A 17,444-nucleotide genomic window follows, 5' to 3' on the forward strand; every position below is an offset into this window, starting at 1 on the left:
TAATTTGAGTTAACGAGCTCCTTTTCTCCCTCAATCGCCACAAACAAACTTCAGAGTCTTTTTCTTCTACTTCTGAAATATTTCTAAAGCCCACCAACTTCTCTCCAACTCCACCAACACTACCCTCGTTCAGACCACCATGCCATCAGTTTTCCTTCAGAATTACTGCTCCTAACGGTTTTCTGTCTCTGCTGTGTTGCCCTTCTAATTATTTCTCTAGACTGAAGCCACAGTCATCTTTTTAAAAGCACTCTCTCATTACATAATTTCTGTGCTTAAAATCATCCAAACACTCCCATAACATAGTTAAGAAAACACAAGCCCCAGAATATAGCTTAAAAGATGCTGTTTGATTTGATCCCCGCTAAGTCCACCAAGTTCATTTCTAGTTCCTTCTTCTGTTCTCCCCCTTCCCTCCACAATCTCACATGCTGAGACTTCCATTACTCAGACCTGCCAAATATTTTTATGCCTCTGTTCCTGGATTTGTCCCCATCTCTGCTAAATCCTGTTCACATGTAAGGCTTGAGCTTGTTGCATCCTCCAGGAAGCCCTCCTTGATTCCAGCCACCTAAATCTAGATTAGTTGTTCATCTTAAATCTTCTCATAAACACATAAGCTCCCTGTACTCCCCATCACAGTACTCCCAACAGTTTTCTCTATCCTCCAAGAGACTAGAAGCCCCCTGAGGGCAATGACCACATCTTTCTGTTTCACAGTCATACACCGACCAATTAATATAGTAATTGGCACACTAAATATTATTTAAATGAGACCATATTACACATATATACATGTAATATATATATTATTTAAATGAGACCATATATTATTTAAATGAGACCATATTACATATATGTGTAATATGGTCTCATTTAAATAATCAGCAAAAACTGAATAACCCAACTGATATGATGTAGGGCAGGAATTGCCATGTCTTTCGAAGAAATATCACACAGCCCTCAAAACTTTTCAGATACCATCTTAATTGCTAATATCTACTTAGCAATTGTTTGACAACCAAATTAGCTAAAAGCTAGAACTAGAATGAGATAGTGTGGTATTAATGCTTTCCACAGAGTGGATCCTTAATAAGTGTTTGAAAGGAGCCGTCAGTCAGATGCACACTTTGATCAAAGAAAGGAATAGAAGTATAAAACAATATGGCTTTTGCAGGCTGTTCTGCATTCCTTTAGCAGTCAAGTTCCCAGCCATTCTCTTGCCATACTTTAAAGTGTGCCCCAGCTTGTCATCTTCGGTCATAGAGAGCTGAAGAGATCATCTTTTTTGCAACAGAGAATGATCTAGCAATAGGAACCCAGGTGCTAACTGTCTAGCAGCAAAATGTAGAAGCCTTTGATCTCTGCTTCCCTTCTTCCATCCCCCACTCTCAATCTCTACCCTCCTCAATCCACTTTCCTTACTGCTTGCTCCTCCTACTCAGTCTCAACCCCCCTCCCCAACACTCTCACCCCTGCCCCCAGTCACCAAGCTTCCCCTACAGTCACACACGCCATCACAGCCATCACCAGGACACTCACTTTAGGCCTTGGGTCAGCTCTCTTCCCAGACCCACCCCTAGCCACCCAAAGCCACTGGCTGTTTGGAGACACAAAATATTAAAGGGATCTGAAGGTAAGCGTTAAAGAATTCCTCCTATAGCACAAACACTTGATTAACTAACTTTTCCATTGATTGATGAGGAAGAGAAAGAACGGGGCAAAAAAATGTGTAAAAACTGCTAGAACTGGAATCTGTCTCCCACTTTAAAAAGAAAAATTCCCCTTCAGTTTTCTCCATTTTCATTGTTCCGTTTAGAGCAAGCACCTCCCACCAATCACTGAGGACTGCCTGCTTCAAACCCTGCCACATCAGCAGGGAGGAAGCCAGGCAGCCTTTGGTGTTTGCATCAGTTTCCAGGAATGCGTTTCAAGTTCTCCGTTTACTGTGCAGAGATGTTTTTCCTTTAAGTTTATGCTTGTGTGCTTGAATCCATAGTTCTCCAATTCTCAAAAACTGAGCATTTTTATGCTAAATGGGAAATCACAATTCCACTTACCAAAGCTGTTCTAAAATTTACATGATCAGATTGAGTGTGGATTCATTCTACTTTATAATCACCTTCCTAGAACGGACCTGACACCCTTTCAAATTCCCTTACTCAAGTTATTTCAAAAAGTCTTCCAAAGTTGTCCCCCAAGTCACTGCCCTTCCTTAGAATAAAAGAAGAATGTATTATGGTTTTGGGTTGTCCTCTTTTATTTGGTTATTCTCTTTTTGTTTGTTAGTTTTTAAGTTTAGAGGAAGCAAAGAGTTTAAGAATATTCAGTCCCTTGTTTTATAGTAGCTGCTGATGAGTTAAACAGAAATTCTTCCTTAAAGTACAGTCCCTCCCTCCTCCCCCCCCCCAAAAAAAATGTGGGGAGAGGGAAGAGATGGGGAGGGGAAGAAAGGAAGAAAGATTAATAAAGAATTATAATTTCTCTTTGATAGAGATGGAATTGACCTAAAGATGCCCCTTTAGCGTTGACTCCTGGGGGGGGGTGGCACTTTAAGTAATCCAGGGCTGCCTCACAGGGGTGCTGGGCAAGCAGAGGCAGAGCCCCAGACCTATGGCCTGTCCTCTGGGCCAGAAATGACACGTCAAGAGGTTGGGAAAGGGGACAGCCACTGAAGTTGACGGCACTCAGCATTTCACAGTTCCCAGGAGCTCCGGCCTCCCCCCCCCCCAGTCACCCCACCCCCCAGTGTCTCAAGGTCAAGGCCCCAGCTCCTCCTCTCCCTGGTGGAGAACGTAGAGTGGGATGGGAAGAGAGTTAACATCCATGTTGATGGGACGCTGCTTAGGGTGTTGCCAGAGAAGACTGCCCATCTCCCAAACGCGAATTAGAAGCCCCTCAAGACAGGCTAGGTGGTTTCCCCATCTGTGGAAGGAGCTGGGAAGAAGGCAGGAAGATGCGTGGGGTCAGTGCATGGGCAGCGAGGTCAAGAGGGATTGGGGGGCTCACTAGAGGGTTATCTGAGTCCGGGCTCAGGATGAGGCTAGTAAATGCAGACAAGGAGTCTGTGAAGAAGAGGAGGTGGGGGTTCTGTACCGCATGAGAGAGGTGGCCAGGTCCACCTGGGGCAGTCATGTGCAGGCCAGACTCCCTAAAGTCCGTTTAAAATTAGCCTCAGCAGAGGGAAGCCAGGGGGGAAGGACTCCCCAAAGACTTGGTCTAGCCTGGTGTGCGCAAAGCATGTGCACAAAGCATATCCTCCTGGGTGCTGGGTGCCACGCCGCCCTAACCTGCTCCCCACCCCCCAACAGTGGGCGTCCTGGGATTCCTGCCTAACCCTCCACAGACAGAATCCCCCTATCACCACCCTCTCCTTCTCTCCAGCAGCTAGGAAAGAGAGAGGGGGGAGGAAAGAGAAGAGAAGAGAAGAGAGAGAGAGAGAGAGAGAGAGAGAGAGAGAGAGACAGAGAGAGAGAGAGACTGCTGAAAATGTGGGCACACACACTCTCCAAAGCGGGAGAAAGACTGGAGAAAAGCTAGGCGGGGGCTGGGGAGGGGCGGGGGGCGGGCTGGAGGGGGCGGGGGAGGATAGCCAGGGCTGCGCCACGTCTTCGAGTCCTGACTCCCCCCTCCCCTGCCCCCTCCGCGCCCGCGGGGCCCTCTCCACTCCGCCGGTGGCCCGCAGGGCACCAGGTGAGGCCGGGCTGGACAGCTCCTGCTTTGATCTCCCGGCTCCCGTCCCCTCCACAGCTACCCCGCTGCCCCGAGCTCTGCAAACACTGCCCACGTCGGTGTCTGCTGAGCGCTCCCTCCGACGTGTCCACAAGTGTTTCCAAACTTGGAAAGGGCGGGGGAGGGCGGGGGGATGGGGAGGGCGGAGGTATGCAGACAGCGAGTCAGAGTTTCCCCTTGAAAGCCTCAAAAGTGTCCACGTCCTCAAAAAGAATGGAACCAATTTAAGAAGCCAGCCCCTTGGCCACGTCCCTCCCCCCTTCGCTCCCTCCTCTGCGCCCCCGCAGTCTCCTCCCAGCTGTGGCTGCCCGGGCCCCCAGCCCCAGCCTTCCCATTGGTGGAAGCGCTTCTGGAGGCACCCTCGGGCCAGGGAAACTTTGGCCGTATAAATAGGGCAGATCCGGGCTTTATTATTTTAGCACCAAGGCGGCAGGAGGTTTCGGCTAAGTTGGAGGTACGGGCCACGACTGCATGCCTGCGCCCGCCAGGTGATAGCTCCGCCGGTGACCCAGGGCTCTGCGACACAAGGAGTCTGCATGTCTAAGTGGTAGACATGCTCAGCTTTGTGGATACGCGGACTTTGTTGCTGCTCGCAGTAACGTCGTGCCTAGCAACATGCCAATGTAAGTGCCTTCAGCTTGTTTGGGGCAGCGGCAGCGGGGAGAGAGAGTTTGGACGGTTGGGCAAGAAGGAAAAGGAAAGCCTCAACTAAGTTCGAGGTGTGGCTCGGAGGGAAGGCTCTCTGGCATGTAAATAAGAAACACGTAACGTGTCTGAGAAATGAAACCATAAAAGCCCCGACTCGCCAAAAGTTAGGGAACTTTTCTCTGAACTCCGGAGGGAGACTGGTAACTTGGTCTGTTCAGGTTAGCGAAGCTCAAAGGGAACAGGTCTTTCCCTCTGATGGGATGGAACAACTGAGGTGATGAAGGCCCTAACAGGCCCCATAACTGCACTGACGCCCACTGTGTGGAACTTGAGACCTGCTTTGGGAACCCCTCTGTTTTTGTAATATAAAACTAACCCCCTGAGGGAGGGCTTTTCTCTTCTGGGTGTTTTAAGACTTGTCTGGATGATGATGATGATGATGATGATGATGATGATGATGATAATGATGATGCGCCCTCTGCAGGAAGGACCATGAAAGTGCAGGGGACCAGGCCTAAGCTAATGGAAGACTCTGAGGTTTACACAGAGAGGTTGTCTGCCTTTCTGATTAAAGCCACTCCCAGTAGATAGTCAGTGTATTCTGAGGAGGAAAATGGATGCTACTTGGAATGGACACATTATGAAAAGTAATATTAGCTTCTCAATTCATTACCTGGTCATGGAAATGGTAACATTATTTAACCAAAATCTTCTCTGCCTTTTGTTGAACCTGAGAGTTCAACATGTTTCCAACGACAAGCAGATATTCTGGACACAACAAGTTAGGAGATAGCAACACTGATCTGAGAACCCAGAGACTGGTTTTTCTCTCATGGCTTTGCCACTAATTTACCATGTGACCTTGGGCAAATCAAACTGAGCCTTTCCTAAAATGCAGGATAGAGATGAGATGGTCCCCAGGGCCACTTCCCAGCTGTAGGTTTTATGACCAGACTTCCACATCAAGATAGCGTGAAGAAAATCAGGCCATTTTTGTCTTGAAAATGGCTGCCTAATTACCAGACAAAGATAGTGATTTGATGGAGTTTGAGCGGTGTCTGGCCACACCCAACACTCCAAAAAGTTTGCTCCGCCCACATGCCACAGTGTCTACAATTGCATCATTACCATTGCAGTTTTTTTGTGTTTCTTCCTTCATCCACTTTTAGTATACATACTGTGGATACTAAGGAGTAACGGCATTGAACAAATTCACATTACCAAGTTCGTTCTTTATGAGATCAGAGGTTGGGAGGAAAGAACTGGCTCCTAGAGAAAAGATGAAAACAGACCTAAGGAAGTTTGAAGGCAACTAACTCACCTTCTGATCCACAGCCAATTACCATCTGGAATGAATATTACCAAATACACATTCTTTAAAATGGCTCAGTCTGAGTAACTAAGAGTCAAATATCCAAAATCGTAAGGACTTCTGTTAAGTCCATGCATAATTATTCTTCCTGCTGATGGACAAAATGAAGTAAACATATCATTTTCTTAATTTAAAAGTAATTTTCATAAATTGCCCTTAAATGTCAGTGCTGGATGTGGTCCACCCTCCTGAATTGTGACTATTGCAACAGATGTTCTCACTCCAAATGACACACTTCTTGGCCACCTAATTAAAGCAATTTGGGGGGGAGATTTATCTTATTGCCAGCTTGGCCACACTTATATCCTGTGTTAACCTATAATTTTTATACCATAGGAAAGGAATTCAGTCTTAAGGACTTAAAGCAATTATGACAAAGGAGGGGATATTACTTTAGTGTATTTTCCCCATTATTTTTCAAGATTTTTAATTCAGTTTTTCCATTTATACAGAGCAATTCCTTCTAAGGGAAAAAAGTAATACATATTGGTAAAACGAACTTACTTATTTAAGTGAACCAATTTAAAGCAAAATTTCAGATGTCTAAATGAATCCATGTTCATGGTGACTAATTTGTCAGTTAGACTTTTTTTGAAAAAAATAACATTAAGATTGGTACAAACTCAGTGAAGTACTAAGTAACCTTAAGGTTTTATAAAAACCAAAGTCTACCTTAGGTAACATACTTTCCTAAATTTTCCCTTTTTTATATATATATTAAAAATTATCTAAACCATAAATTATTTCTTCATCAACCTACTGGTCTTGATACCTGTGTACTTTACCAGCTTAATTTCTAAGCATTAGAAATGTCCTTCAGACACATTAATATTTCACAGATTTATAAAATGGTAAATAATTAACTATTCAATTCAAAATAGTTCCATGTTAATATTTCATGCAAATCACCTTGCTGATCCCTGCCATACTATTGACCTGCATAATTTCCAAGTCATTAGAATATCCTTAATAAAGAATATCCTTATCTTTAATCAGGTAAGTTAATTTATAGACTAATATATCTACTTGGTGATCGTTGATATTGGTCAGTGAAATAATACTAATAACTATTCCCTATTTTCCCATTTTTTCTACAGCTTTAAAAGAGGTAAGTAAAATTATTTTGATAATTTTTTATACACTTTGATTGCCTTGGCCACAGTAATGTCCTCTTTGGGGAAAGAAGGGGAGGCTACCTTGGTTTTGACCAAACTGGATTCCCAAGAATTATGTCGTCAAACTTTTCTGGCTGCCTTAGAAAGTACCCACCCCCACTTCTAAAGTGGGCGGGGCTACTGAATAAGACCAATCTCATAAGAACACCCATAAGAAATAGAGAGTAAATAATCCAGTGGAAGTTCGGGTTTAAGCATCAGCTACCATAGAGCAGAAGACCTCACAGCCAGAGAATCTTGTCATTCCCCTGGAATCATTTGCAAGTATTATGAACAAATACTTAGTTCATGAATTGAATTTGAGGCATAATTACAGATAAGTATATATTTTGGTTCTATACATATTTTATTTATTTATACAATTTAAAGTTATACTTTGAAATTTAGAGGTAATATTAATGCACGGTGTAACTATATTTCTATACTACATGAAAATGAGATTCATTTTAAAATACATGTATACAATTTTCCTCATAATAATCTTTCACTTTTTCTTTTCTAGGAAACTGCAAGAAAGGTAGGAGTCCAATATTTCTCTACAGTATCTGAAATGATCAGTGATAACTTTTAATTCTAATAAATTTATAGTAGACTATAGAAGAAAAAGACTTTGCCAAGACTTGCCCACATAACTATGCATTAGCTACGCCATAAGATAAAGTAGCTTTGATGTTTAAGATAAAGTTTTATCTTCCAGAATCATCTCTAATTATACTTATAAAAAGTGGTGATCTACCTAGTAAAGACAAAAAGAAAGACTCGTTTTTATTCTGAAGATGAAATGACTATTATGTTAATTATAGGTAATAGATGAAAGTTTATTTTAAAGGGCTTTGACTATATAAATATGATGTTAACGATGTAACAAAATGGTAATTTTACCCACAGGCACCATCTTTCTAAATATAGTAGTTAGAATATTGGCCTAATGACTGGGGACTAGAGTCTCCAACTTCCCAGTTTAGAAATATTACATATAATTATAATAAAACCAATCTACTCTATTGTACTCTGCTATTTTTATAGCTATTATCTAATAACATTGTCGTTAGATCAGTCTCACCGACTAATTTCTATTAAGAATGCTTTGCTTGTTCACTGGAAATTTCTTAGACATTTAGAATTGTGCTATTTGTATCTTCCTCGTAGGGCCCAAATGGAGATAGAGGACCACGTGGAGAAAGGGTATGTAATTTTTGAACTATTAAAGGGCTTTGGCCCGTAATTGAATAATTACACACTAGAAACTACAGAAGACTGACAATTTATAGGAATATTATATATCCAGGTAATTGTACCACCTTTTAAGCAGATAATGCCCTACTACAGAAGAAGCAAATGAGCATTATTATATATAATCAATATTCTTTTCAAGTTAAGATTATCCTTCAAAAAAAGCAAAACTATTACAGACAGCCATATTCTTTGCATGGTCTTTCTTTCTTTGTTTTTGGATGACCTGTCCAACACATACGTAATGAAAATGTATCTACCTACCACCACATAGTCCTTATCTTTTTAATACATTTGTTTGCTTTTCAATTGAGATGTCTTATGTAGCTGGGAATAATAGTGAAATATCAGTCAACCTGTCATAAATGTGCAAATTAGGCTTACATTTTATTCATAATATGCTTAGATCCCTGCTATGTTTATTTAGCATATGTGGTTTTGCATTCTATGATGCTTTTGCCCATACATAAATACCTGTATCTTATATCTTTTGGAAAGTGCAGACTTAAACGTATTCTGCTCAAACGAACCATTAGAGGTAGCATTATGACGGTAAATTACTTTAACGACATAAGTAGTGTTAATGGTAGGAAATCTGCAGGATTTTCTACCCTGTGATAAAACGGCTTTATTAATTATCACATTAATTACTCCGCTATTCATACATAACATACCAGAACAATGGAATAAGTTCATCGCAGTCAGAAACTGACAATCAATATGCATAGCTCATCCCTGTGCACTGTTACCCACATAAAGTTTATAGAATCATACATTTTAGCTATAATTTCTACCTTTATTTGAATGCTGGAGCTCCATTATGAATTAATATTCAATGGCTGAAATATTCCTGCTCATGGAGAAACTACCTTGTCTTGTGTCTTCTTCATATATCAGTTACTAAACCTCCTTCTGAAATAGACTCGTGTTCCGTTTTAATCAGAGACAAATATGGCATATTAAATTTCCACACCACTTGCACATTGAAAGGTCTGAACAACAATTTTACCACATGTATTCTTAGGTATCCTTTTCCACGTATAAATTCTGATGGGATCTGTCTAATCCTGACCTAATTTGCTTTTTACATAACAGGGTCCACCAGGCCCACCAGGCAAAGATGGTGATAATGGTATCCCAGGCCCTCCTGGCCCACCTGGTCCTCCTGGCCCCCCTGGTCTTGGCGGGGTAAGTGTCTTAGTATTTTTAACTTTTATCTGACTTCAGTTTCTTATACCTCTATGGGAAGAAGGCTCATTGTAGAATTTATTTTTAGCAGTTAGGTTTGCTATGTGGATATTAGTATATTTTATTTCATTTCTTTGGTTTCTTCATTCAAGATTCTGCTTTGCCCGTCTCTTTATGAGCTCTTGCCAATGACAGGACTGGTCTTTGTGTGCACGGAAGGGAGCGGCAGCCCTCACGACCATTATTTAATTTGAGAATTTAATATCTTTCATCAGTAGGGCACAAATAAGAGGTGTTGCATTATTAAAGAGTTTGATTAGGTTGAATTATAACTGAAATCCCTGCTCTTAAGCAATTTCGCCAACATTCTACTCTTTTTGTTCTCCTTGGCTTGAAGTCTGCTGAACCAACATTCAAGCAGTTTAGTTTTAATTTGCCTGAAACTAATTTGAGAAAAGTACATTTCCCTCTTTCATTAATATCTTCCTTTAGCTTTATGTCTTTAACAATGGTATGAGTGCCAAATGGCCTCACTGCAGGAAGGAAAACATATTTGCTTAATTGGTTAGCACTATGAATCAGAAGCCTGATTCCAATACTCAACTGTATGCCAGTAAAATAAGACCTTTCTCCCCCAAAGATCTTATTATGATTGCTTATCTATTGGGTGCATTAAAAGGCGCCTTCTTTAATAGATCTACCACTATAAGAGAGATCTTTAACAGTAAAGTTATTACTGTGAACTATTTTTAAAAAGTTTAATCTTCTAAGGGGCATTTTAATTTAATTTCCCTCTAAACTTGAAAACTCCTTATATCTTTTTTGAAACTCCAGCAAGAAAAAGATCTCTTTGTATAGTCATTTTGTATAGTTCTGGAGGAGTGAGGCAACAGGTGGAAATGCAGAGTTGATCTCAGCTTAATTATCAGAGGCCTTCAGTTACTTTGAAAGTTTTGAAAACTCCCCTTTCTCAGAGGAGGGGTTGGAGGTGGGAGTGGAGAGACAGGATGAACATAGCACGAAAGGGCTTGAAAAATAAAGCAGGGAAGCTCCCCACTTCAAACTAGGTATGGATTAAATTTAAAATTTGTTATTTCCCTGACTTTTTAAGAATTTAGCTTGATATGGAATTCTAAAGTAATAATTATATCAAAAGCATTGCTCCCTTTTAAAGAACAACAGAAATATCTTTACAATTAGAATAAGAAAATGAACTATATGGCTGGTAATTATTATGCTTAAGTTTAATATTTACACATGTTTGTTTATGTTATCCTCCTCTAGAACTTTGCTGCCCAGTTCGATGGGAAAGGAGTTGGAGGTGGCCCTGGACCAATGGTATGCTTATCTCTTTTTACCTTAGCCAAAAAATTACTGAATAGAGAATTTCTTTTATGTTAAATTTCACATTGCCATTTATTTAGCTACTTAGATAGCATTCAATACTTAGATCAGATAAAAGCAGCAACTTTTTTTGGTATTCAAATATATTAAAAAATCTAAGCCTAGTTTAAGGGAGTTCAATTTTCTCTACAAACATGCCTCTTAGAATAAATCAGATATTTATATCAAAGAAATAATCTCTGGACACAGTAATCATAACTTAGATAAATCAATTTAATTCAAAACAGTGACCACTCTGATTAAATTTTTTACATCCTTTGGTATTGTTTCAAATTTTAAGCATCATTAGAGACACAGAAGTATCATGTTTTATAAACTTGTTGGAAAGGATCAGCAAGTTCTAGTCCAGACAATTCATTATATAACTAGAGAGTTTAAGCCCTTTCCTGAGGTCATGCAAGTGGCTAATGACAAACTAGGACTAACCACCAGACAAGATGTCTGATACTGGATGGCATCGTGCATCTAGTGCTTGAATAAAATACTAATTTATTCAACAAGTATTTCTCAGGCCTTCAATGAACCCCAAACTGTAATATGCATTGGGGGTATAATAGTAAATATGATAGATTCTCACCCTCCCTCAAGGAGTTGGAAATGTAGGAAATGTTTCTTTTTATTCATTTTGATTAAAATTCTTTTTTAGTCTATTAATTACAAATTAATAGGAGAGAATGTGAGTAAAATTTAGCATTTCTATCACTCAGCACAAATATTCATCATTATATGCTATAATTTGAGTGACATTTAGAAAAGTTTCCTATATGATTATGACAATGATGATCTATCTTTAACAAGTGAACCTTTTAACAAGCATTAGTGAGAGCTATTAAGAAAAAGAAACCTATATGAGCATGCAATAGTATATATTATGTATAAAATAGAGGGAAAATATGTAGGAGTTAAGACATTAAGTTGATTAAACACTACAGTTTAATGCACACATGAAATTTAGGGATTTTAATTAATTGTTTCCAAACAAAGGTATTTATCTGCCCAAAGCTAACAAGGTCCTTGAAAAATAAATTTCACCTGAATAATGTATTCAGTGCTCTATCTTCAAAAGAAGATGTTTGGCTGGAGTTAATGGTCCACAATAAACTAATATACTATAAGGGCAAGATAATATTTTCTGTAAATTAAAACTCTCACTTGAAAGTTATGTGCCTTTAATTGATGATTTGCAATTTCCTGACTTTTCCTGGTAATTTAAAACATTCATGTAGGAAATTAAGAATTAGAGATTTCCTTCTGGCTTTGTTTACATTGGATATTTGAAATTAGCCATTTCAACTAATGTCCAGCATTAGTTGAAATGGCTAATTTCAAGTAAGCAATACCTATATTTTAAGAAGAAGCTAAAGGGGAAAAAACAAAGCGCTAATAAAAAAAAGACTACATAAGCCCAGAAAATTAATATGGATTTCAGATTCCCCTGACTTTGGAACACCTCTCCGGGGGGCATAGAGCAGAGTGTTTTACTTTTAAATATCAATAAAATATTATTTAAACTTGCACATCCATACACATTCACAGTCATATGTAATCAACAGATATGTGTTTCACAAATAGGAAATATAGGCAGCAATAAAGCATTAAAATAATTTTCCATGTTCAAAAATCAATAACTATAAAACCCTAGAGGGTTCTTCCCTGAATTAATGAATACTCATTGTCTGTCTCACAGCCTCCACAAAATAAACTCCTTTTTATGTAAATGAACTTGTGGCAAATACACGGAAAAATGAATAAATATAATTAAAAATTCATGCTGTCAAAGGAAATTATTTTTTAATGTATACCTAAAAAGATATTTGGATTGAAAAGTGACAGTTTCTTTGAATGTCGAGGCAATTTCCAAGACCAAATAAATAATTCTTATAATTAAGATGATGTGCCTTTTCATAAAATTCATATCATTTCACTCTTGGCATTAACACAGTGGGGCAGGCTTGACAGCAGAGTCCCTGTGTGTCATGAACAAACTACTGGAGACTTGTCTGTGTGATATTTTCAGCAGTAGAGGAACGGCCCCTACAGAAGAGCTTGCACGGGCATTGATTACTGCAAAGGGGAATCAAGAATGGATATTTGCCTTGCAAACTAGTAACACTCTGTTTTACTCTACTTATGTGCTACAGAATAAAGAACCAAGGGGAGAACCATCGGCTTCCATTCAGGCCAGATTTTCAATAATAATAGTATACAATAGACCCTTCCAGTCCGAAGTTTCAATAACATTTTACTTTTCCTTTACCCCTCATTACATCCAATTTTGTTTGACATTTTCATCAGTCACCGACAGCCCTTAAAGGAGCTATAAGGTTATAACAAACCTCCCTCTAATCATTAAGAAGGATTCTTTTATCCTTTTCAATTTGTGCCCCTGGGGCAATAAAAATATCCATTGCTTAGCTAAGGATGACATGGGAGATGACGTATGATCAAGGGAATCCAAATGGAAATGCTTCGTCAGCTGCATAGAAGGTAGTCACATATTCTGAACTATGCAAGACTGATTCACTTCATTGCATTTGAACAATCTCACTATGTCCGCTGTGCACAATTTTAAGGATGGACCCTGTGGCCTTCCCATCTAATTTGAGTTCTACTGATTTGGGTTAATAAAAAAGGAAAGGCAAAGGCAGAGTAATAGTAGAGGAAACTTGGGTTCTTCAATGCTTCTTTGGCGAAGGGCAAAAACTATGAAATAAAACCAGGACCATTCTGTTCAGCTGTTCATTACTAAATGTCTATGGTGATGGCTCTAACCCTAACCAAGGCCATGACCACTGTCAGCGCTAACTCTGTCCGTCCTGTTTCCAGGGTCTGATGGGACCCAGAGGCCCTCCTGGCGCAGCTGGAGCCCCTGTAAGTACAAAAAGCCTGTAGAAAAAGAAAAAAAAAGCCTTTATGTAAAAAGCTCTTATGTAAAACGATAGAATTAAATAAAGGCTTGAAGTATGGCGTATTGTTTTCTCCTAGGGCCCTCAAGGTTTCCAAGGACCTGCTGGTGAGCCTGGTGAACCTGGTCAAACTGTAAGTACATTCATCCCCTTTGTGATAAATACTTTTTTAAAAGAAATGTATTAATATCTCCTAACACAATGATGGGTCTCCCATTCTCTAGGGTCCTGCGGGTTCTCGTGGTCCAGCTGGCCCTCCTGGCAAGGCTGGTGAGGACGTAAGTATTTACTCCTAAGCATTTCCAAGTGCCATTTAAATCCTCCTGCCTCAAGGAGAGTTTCTAGCTTCAAACGAAGTATTCTGCCAAGAGCCAAATATGCCCGATATAACCGACCCCATATGGAAAATAGTATGTTAGTGAAATATTAATTAATTGGATTGTATTTAAGAAAATATAATTGTTAATTAAATATATATTTGGATCCGCATTTTTATGGGATGCCATTTTTCCCTATTGTGAAAACCAAGATCCCCCACCTTCATCTGAGAGTTCACCAAGGAAAGGTTAACCCTATAACGCTTAATTATGTGTTTTAGGGTCACCCTGGGAAACCTGGCCGACCTGGCGAGAGAGGAGTTGTTGGGCCACAGGTAAGACTTTTTACAACAGTATACAGTCCAAACATCAGAGGCATCTCGCATGTAAGATTGCTGCTAAAACTAACTTCAGTCTAAATAACAACCTAGAGGTCTGCATACTTATAACACTTATTGAAGGCATCTGACAAATAAGAATGTGGACAGTTTTTATTAATGCAAATAATGTGATATCGATTATAGCAAACACACTATGAACAGCTAAACACAGTATTTTCTACAAACACCACAGTATTAGTTACTCAAACAGAGCAAGTTAATTTACTATTCTGTGCTTAAAATATATATTAGTCTTTGATTCCAAGCTCGAATTTTGATAAGAAGAAATCTTTCGGAGGGAAGAAATAATTATCTTTTTATTTGGAACAAAAACTTCATGTGTCTTCTTGTGTGTGTGTTTTTAAGGGTGCTCGTGGTTTCCCTGGGACTCCTGGACTTCCTGGCTTCAAGGGCATTAGGGTGAGCACATTATTTTCCCTGTGAGAGAAAATGTTGATTATTTTTAGGAAAAACCTCAACTATATTTAAAATTCTGGGTGACACATATTTGCATCCAAAGTCCTGGAGTTTGCCAGAGTGAAGAGAGTCAAAGAGTGAAGGATCACCAGGAAGTAGTTTCTTTCCATCTGTTCATAGTTGCCAAGGAGCAGGGATCTCTACAGAGAAAATTGTATAAAATGGCTTAAGAGGTATTTACAGCATCTAAAGATAGGAAGATGATTAAGGATGGAAGGGACTAAAGAGAGCAGCTAGTCCTATATCCTTCCGTTTCCCGTGCAGGGGGCTTTCCTAGGGAAAAAAAGGGCTTTTGCCAGGGGCTGGAGCCCCGGGACTGCATTCTACCGAAGCGGTCACAGGAGTTAGCCAGGAGATAGTAAGGGCAGAGAAAGAAGATGTTTGATTTGACCGAGCGCTGCCATGGAACAGCATTTTAATAATAAGGATTTGCCTTTCAGGGACACAATGGTCTGGATGGATTGAAGGGACAACCCGGTGCTCCAGGTATTAAGGTAAAATACTAAATCAGAAACGTTCTTTTTAAAACAACTGATTATAATTTCCCATCGCCACCAGAAAGTGTATTTTAACCAAAAGCTACTCATAGTCTAAAGAGGATCTTATTCTCTCTTCCATACTTCAAATCCCTCTATGGTGGGAACCATGGGATTCTGTGACAAAAGGCCAATCCCTAATAATATTTATTTAATTCAATATCTTTTATACAGTTGAGATTCAATGTCAATAATTTTTTCCTTCATCTCCTTTCTTCCTATAATTTCAGTTGATCTCTGCAGCCAAAATAAAAGTAAATAAACATAGAGTCAGGTATTAGGACACTATATGTTACTTTAAACTGTAAATTCTCCTTTGCTTTGCACTAATTAGATAGATACATTCATGTCACAATACACTTTTCAGCCTCTTTGCTGTGATTTATCTATTCACACTCAAAAATTTTTTAATTAGGTAATTAAAGTCTCAGAAGTGTGTTATCTCTTGGCTAGGCTCTTCTCTGACAGCATTTTCAACTATAAAATGTTCTCTCTTCTATTAAGGAGATAATGTGATATTAAAGTGAATACCAACGTAATTACAAATTAATGAGTAACGAATACTAGCGGGACCAGAAATGAACATGAATATGGAGAATCTGTCCTAACTTTCCAGCTGCCACACAAATGGATAAGGTCAAACTTGTTCTCTCTAGAGCCTAATATAATAGCTCAGACTACTAATCAAAGCATCATGAAATGGTAAAGCTTGCAAGAAGCTCTGGGAACTTCCTCTTTTTGCATATGAGGGAAACTGAGGCTTAAAGAGAATGAGTGACTTGTCCAAAGTCACATTTAGTGGTTAGAAGCACACAGGCTAGAATTCCTGACTCCCATTCTAGTGCCTGTTCCCAAAGAATACACGTCATATCGAATCCTACAAATGAAGGCTCCTTAACTGATCTCTCAAATCCTATTTCTTCTATGTCTAAGTCAGATTATCTTGAAGGAAAGTTCTTTTTACCTGTGCCATGTATCAAATTAAACCACCACTATCCTCACCAGCATGTTTTTTTACTCAAGCATATAGATTGGAAATAAATGACAGCTCCAAAAATTATTACGAAGTTCAAATTTTCATGCATACTTTACAAAAATAAAACTATTGAGTGTTAAAATAAAGAAGGTAAATATGGTAATATTAAAAGCAAATTTATCTTCTGTTCTTTCTTTTCATGTTATCGTTTCTAATATATAAGCCTAGTCTAAATGATAGCCAAAATAAAAGGGGGGAATTGGAGTGAGGGTAACACTCAACCACATCTCCCTAGTGCTGTGATAGTTGGTATTATCCAAATAAAAACCCATATTTTAGAACATTTTTAAATGTATGTGTTTGTCATAATTAACAGTATATATGTGTAAGAAATGTTACAAAATATATGAATGGTTCAAATGGAAATAATAGGGCAAAAATGGAAATAATAGGGCAAAAATTACCCAATCAGAAAAAAGTGTGTGTGTGTGTGTGTGTGTGACTAACAAAACCTCAATTGTTTTCCATGTAGGGTGAACCTGGTGCCCCTGGTGAAAATGGAACTCCTGGTCAAACAGTAAGTAATAATTACTTTATTGTAAACCTAAATGTGTACACTCCTTGCAAGCTGGAACGTCTTTAATGTTTTTGCTAATTAATATTTCCTTCAGCATTATATTCTTTGATATTTTTCTAATAGCCTTCTTGCATACTTAATTGAAATCTATTACCTTTTAGTTGGAATTCGAATAAGACCTATTTACTTCTAGTGGATTCTTGCGCATGTTAGAAAATGGACAAAGTAAATGATGCCTGTGACTTTTTTAAAGTTGGCATCTGGGTTTCACTGAAACTATTTCTGCTTTTAGGGAGCCCGCGGGCTGCCTGGTGAGCGAGGACGAGTTGGTGCCCCTGGCCCAGCTGTGAGTGCTTCCGGTTTTTTTTCAGCCTTTTTGAAGATCTTCTAATAACTGCTATTTAACTTTCCACTTGACTTTTCCTCTTTATGTTCTCCATAGGGTGCCCGTGGAAGTGATGGAAGTGTGGGTCCCGTGGGTCCTGCTGTAAGTTTTGACACTGAAGAGTGTGTGATGGGAGCC

General features: G+C 39.2%; 1 protein-coding gene across 2 annotated transcripts in view; it reads left to right on the forward strand.

Annotated features, from left to right (window-relative positions):
- Positions 1–3,816: 3,816 nt before the first annotated feature.
- The window catches only part of COL1A2 (collagen type I alpha 2 chain), a 35,980-nt gene continuing 22,352 nt past the window's right edge, over positions 3,817–17,444 (forward strand). The window contains exons 1-15 of one of the 2 annotated variants that reach the window (XM_006084963.3): positions 3,817–4,355; positions 6,850–6,860; positions 7,430–7,444; positions 8,077–8,112; positions 9,256–9,348; positions 10,633–10,686; positions 13,579–13,623; positions 13,738–13,791; positions 13,883–13,936; positions 14,257–14,310; positions 14,722–14,775; positions 15,273–15,326; positions 16,877–16,921; positions 17,214–17,267; positions 17,364–17,408. In XM_006084963.3, coding sequence (XP_006085025.1) covers positions 4,286–4,355; positions 6,850–6,860; positions 7,430–7,444; positions 8,077–8,112; positions 9,256–9,348; positions 10,633–10,686; positions 13,579–13,623; positions 13,738–13,791; positions 13,883–13,936; positions 14,257–14,310; positions 14,722–14,775; positions 15,273–15,326; positions 16,877–16,921; positions 17,214–17,267; positions 17,364–17,408 — 738 coding nt within the window. In that variant the 5' untranslated portion in view covers positions 3,817–4,285. The remainder of the gene's footprint in view (positions 4,356–6,849; positions 6,861–7,429; positions 7,445–8,076; positions 8,113–9,255; positions 9,349–10,632; positions 10,687–13,578; positions 13,624–13,737; positions 13,792–13,882; positions 13,937–14,256; positions 14,311–14,721; positions 14,776–15,272; positions 15,327–16,876; positions 16,922–17,213; positions 17,268–17,363; positions 17,409–17,444) is intronic. The other variant, XM_023750725.1, reaches the window with a different exon arrangement.

The sequence above is a fragment of the Myotis lucifugus genome, unplaced genomic scaffold (genome assembly GCF_000147115.1).
Source record: "Myotis lucifugus unplaced genomic scaffold, Myoluc2.0 scaffold_15, whole genome shotgun sequence".
Taxonomy (NCBI): domain Eukaryota; kingdom Metazoa; phylum Chordata; class Mammalia; order Chiroptera; family Vespertilionidae; genus Myotis; species Myotis lucifugus.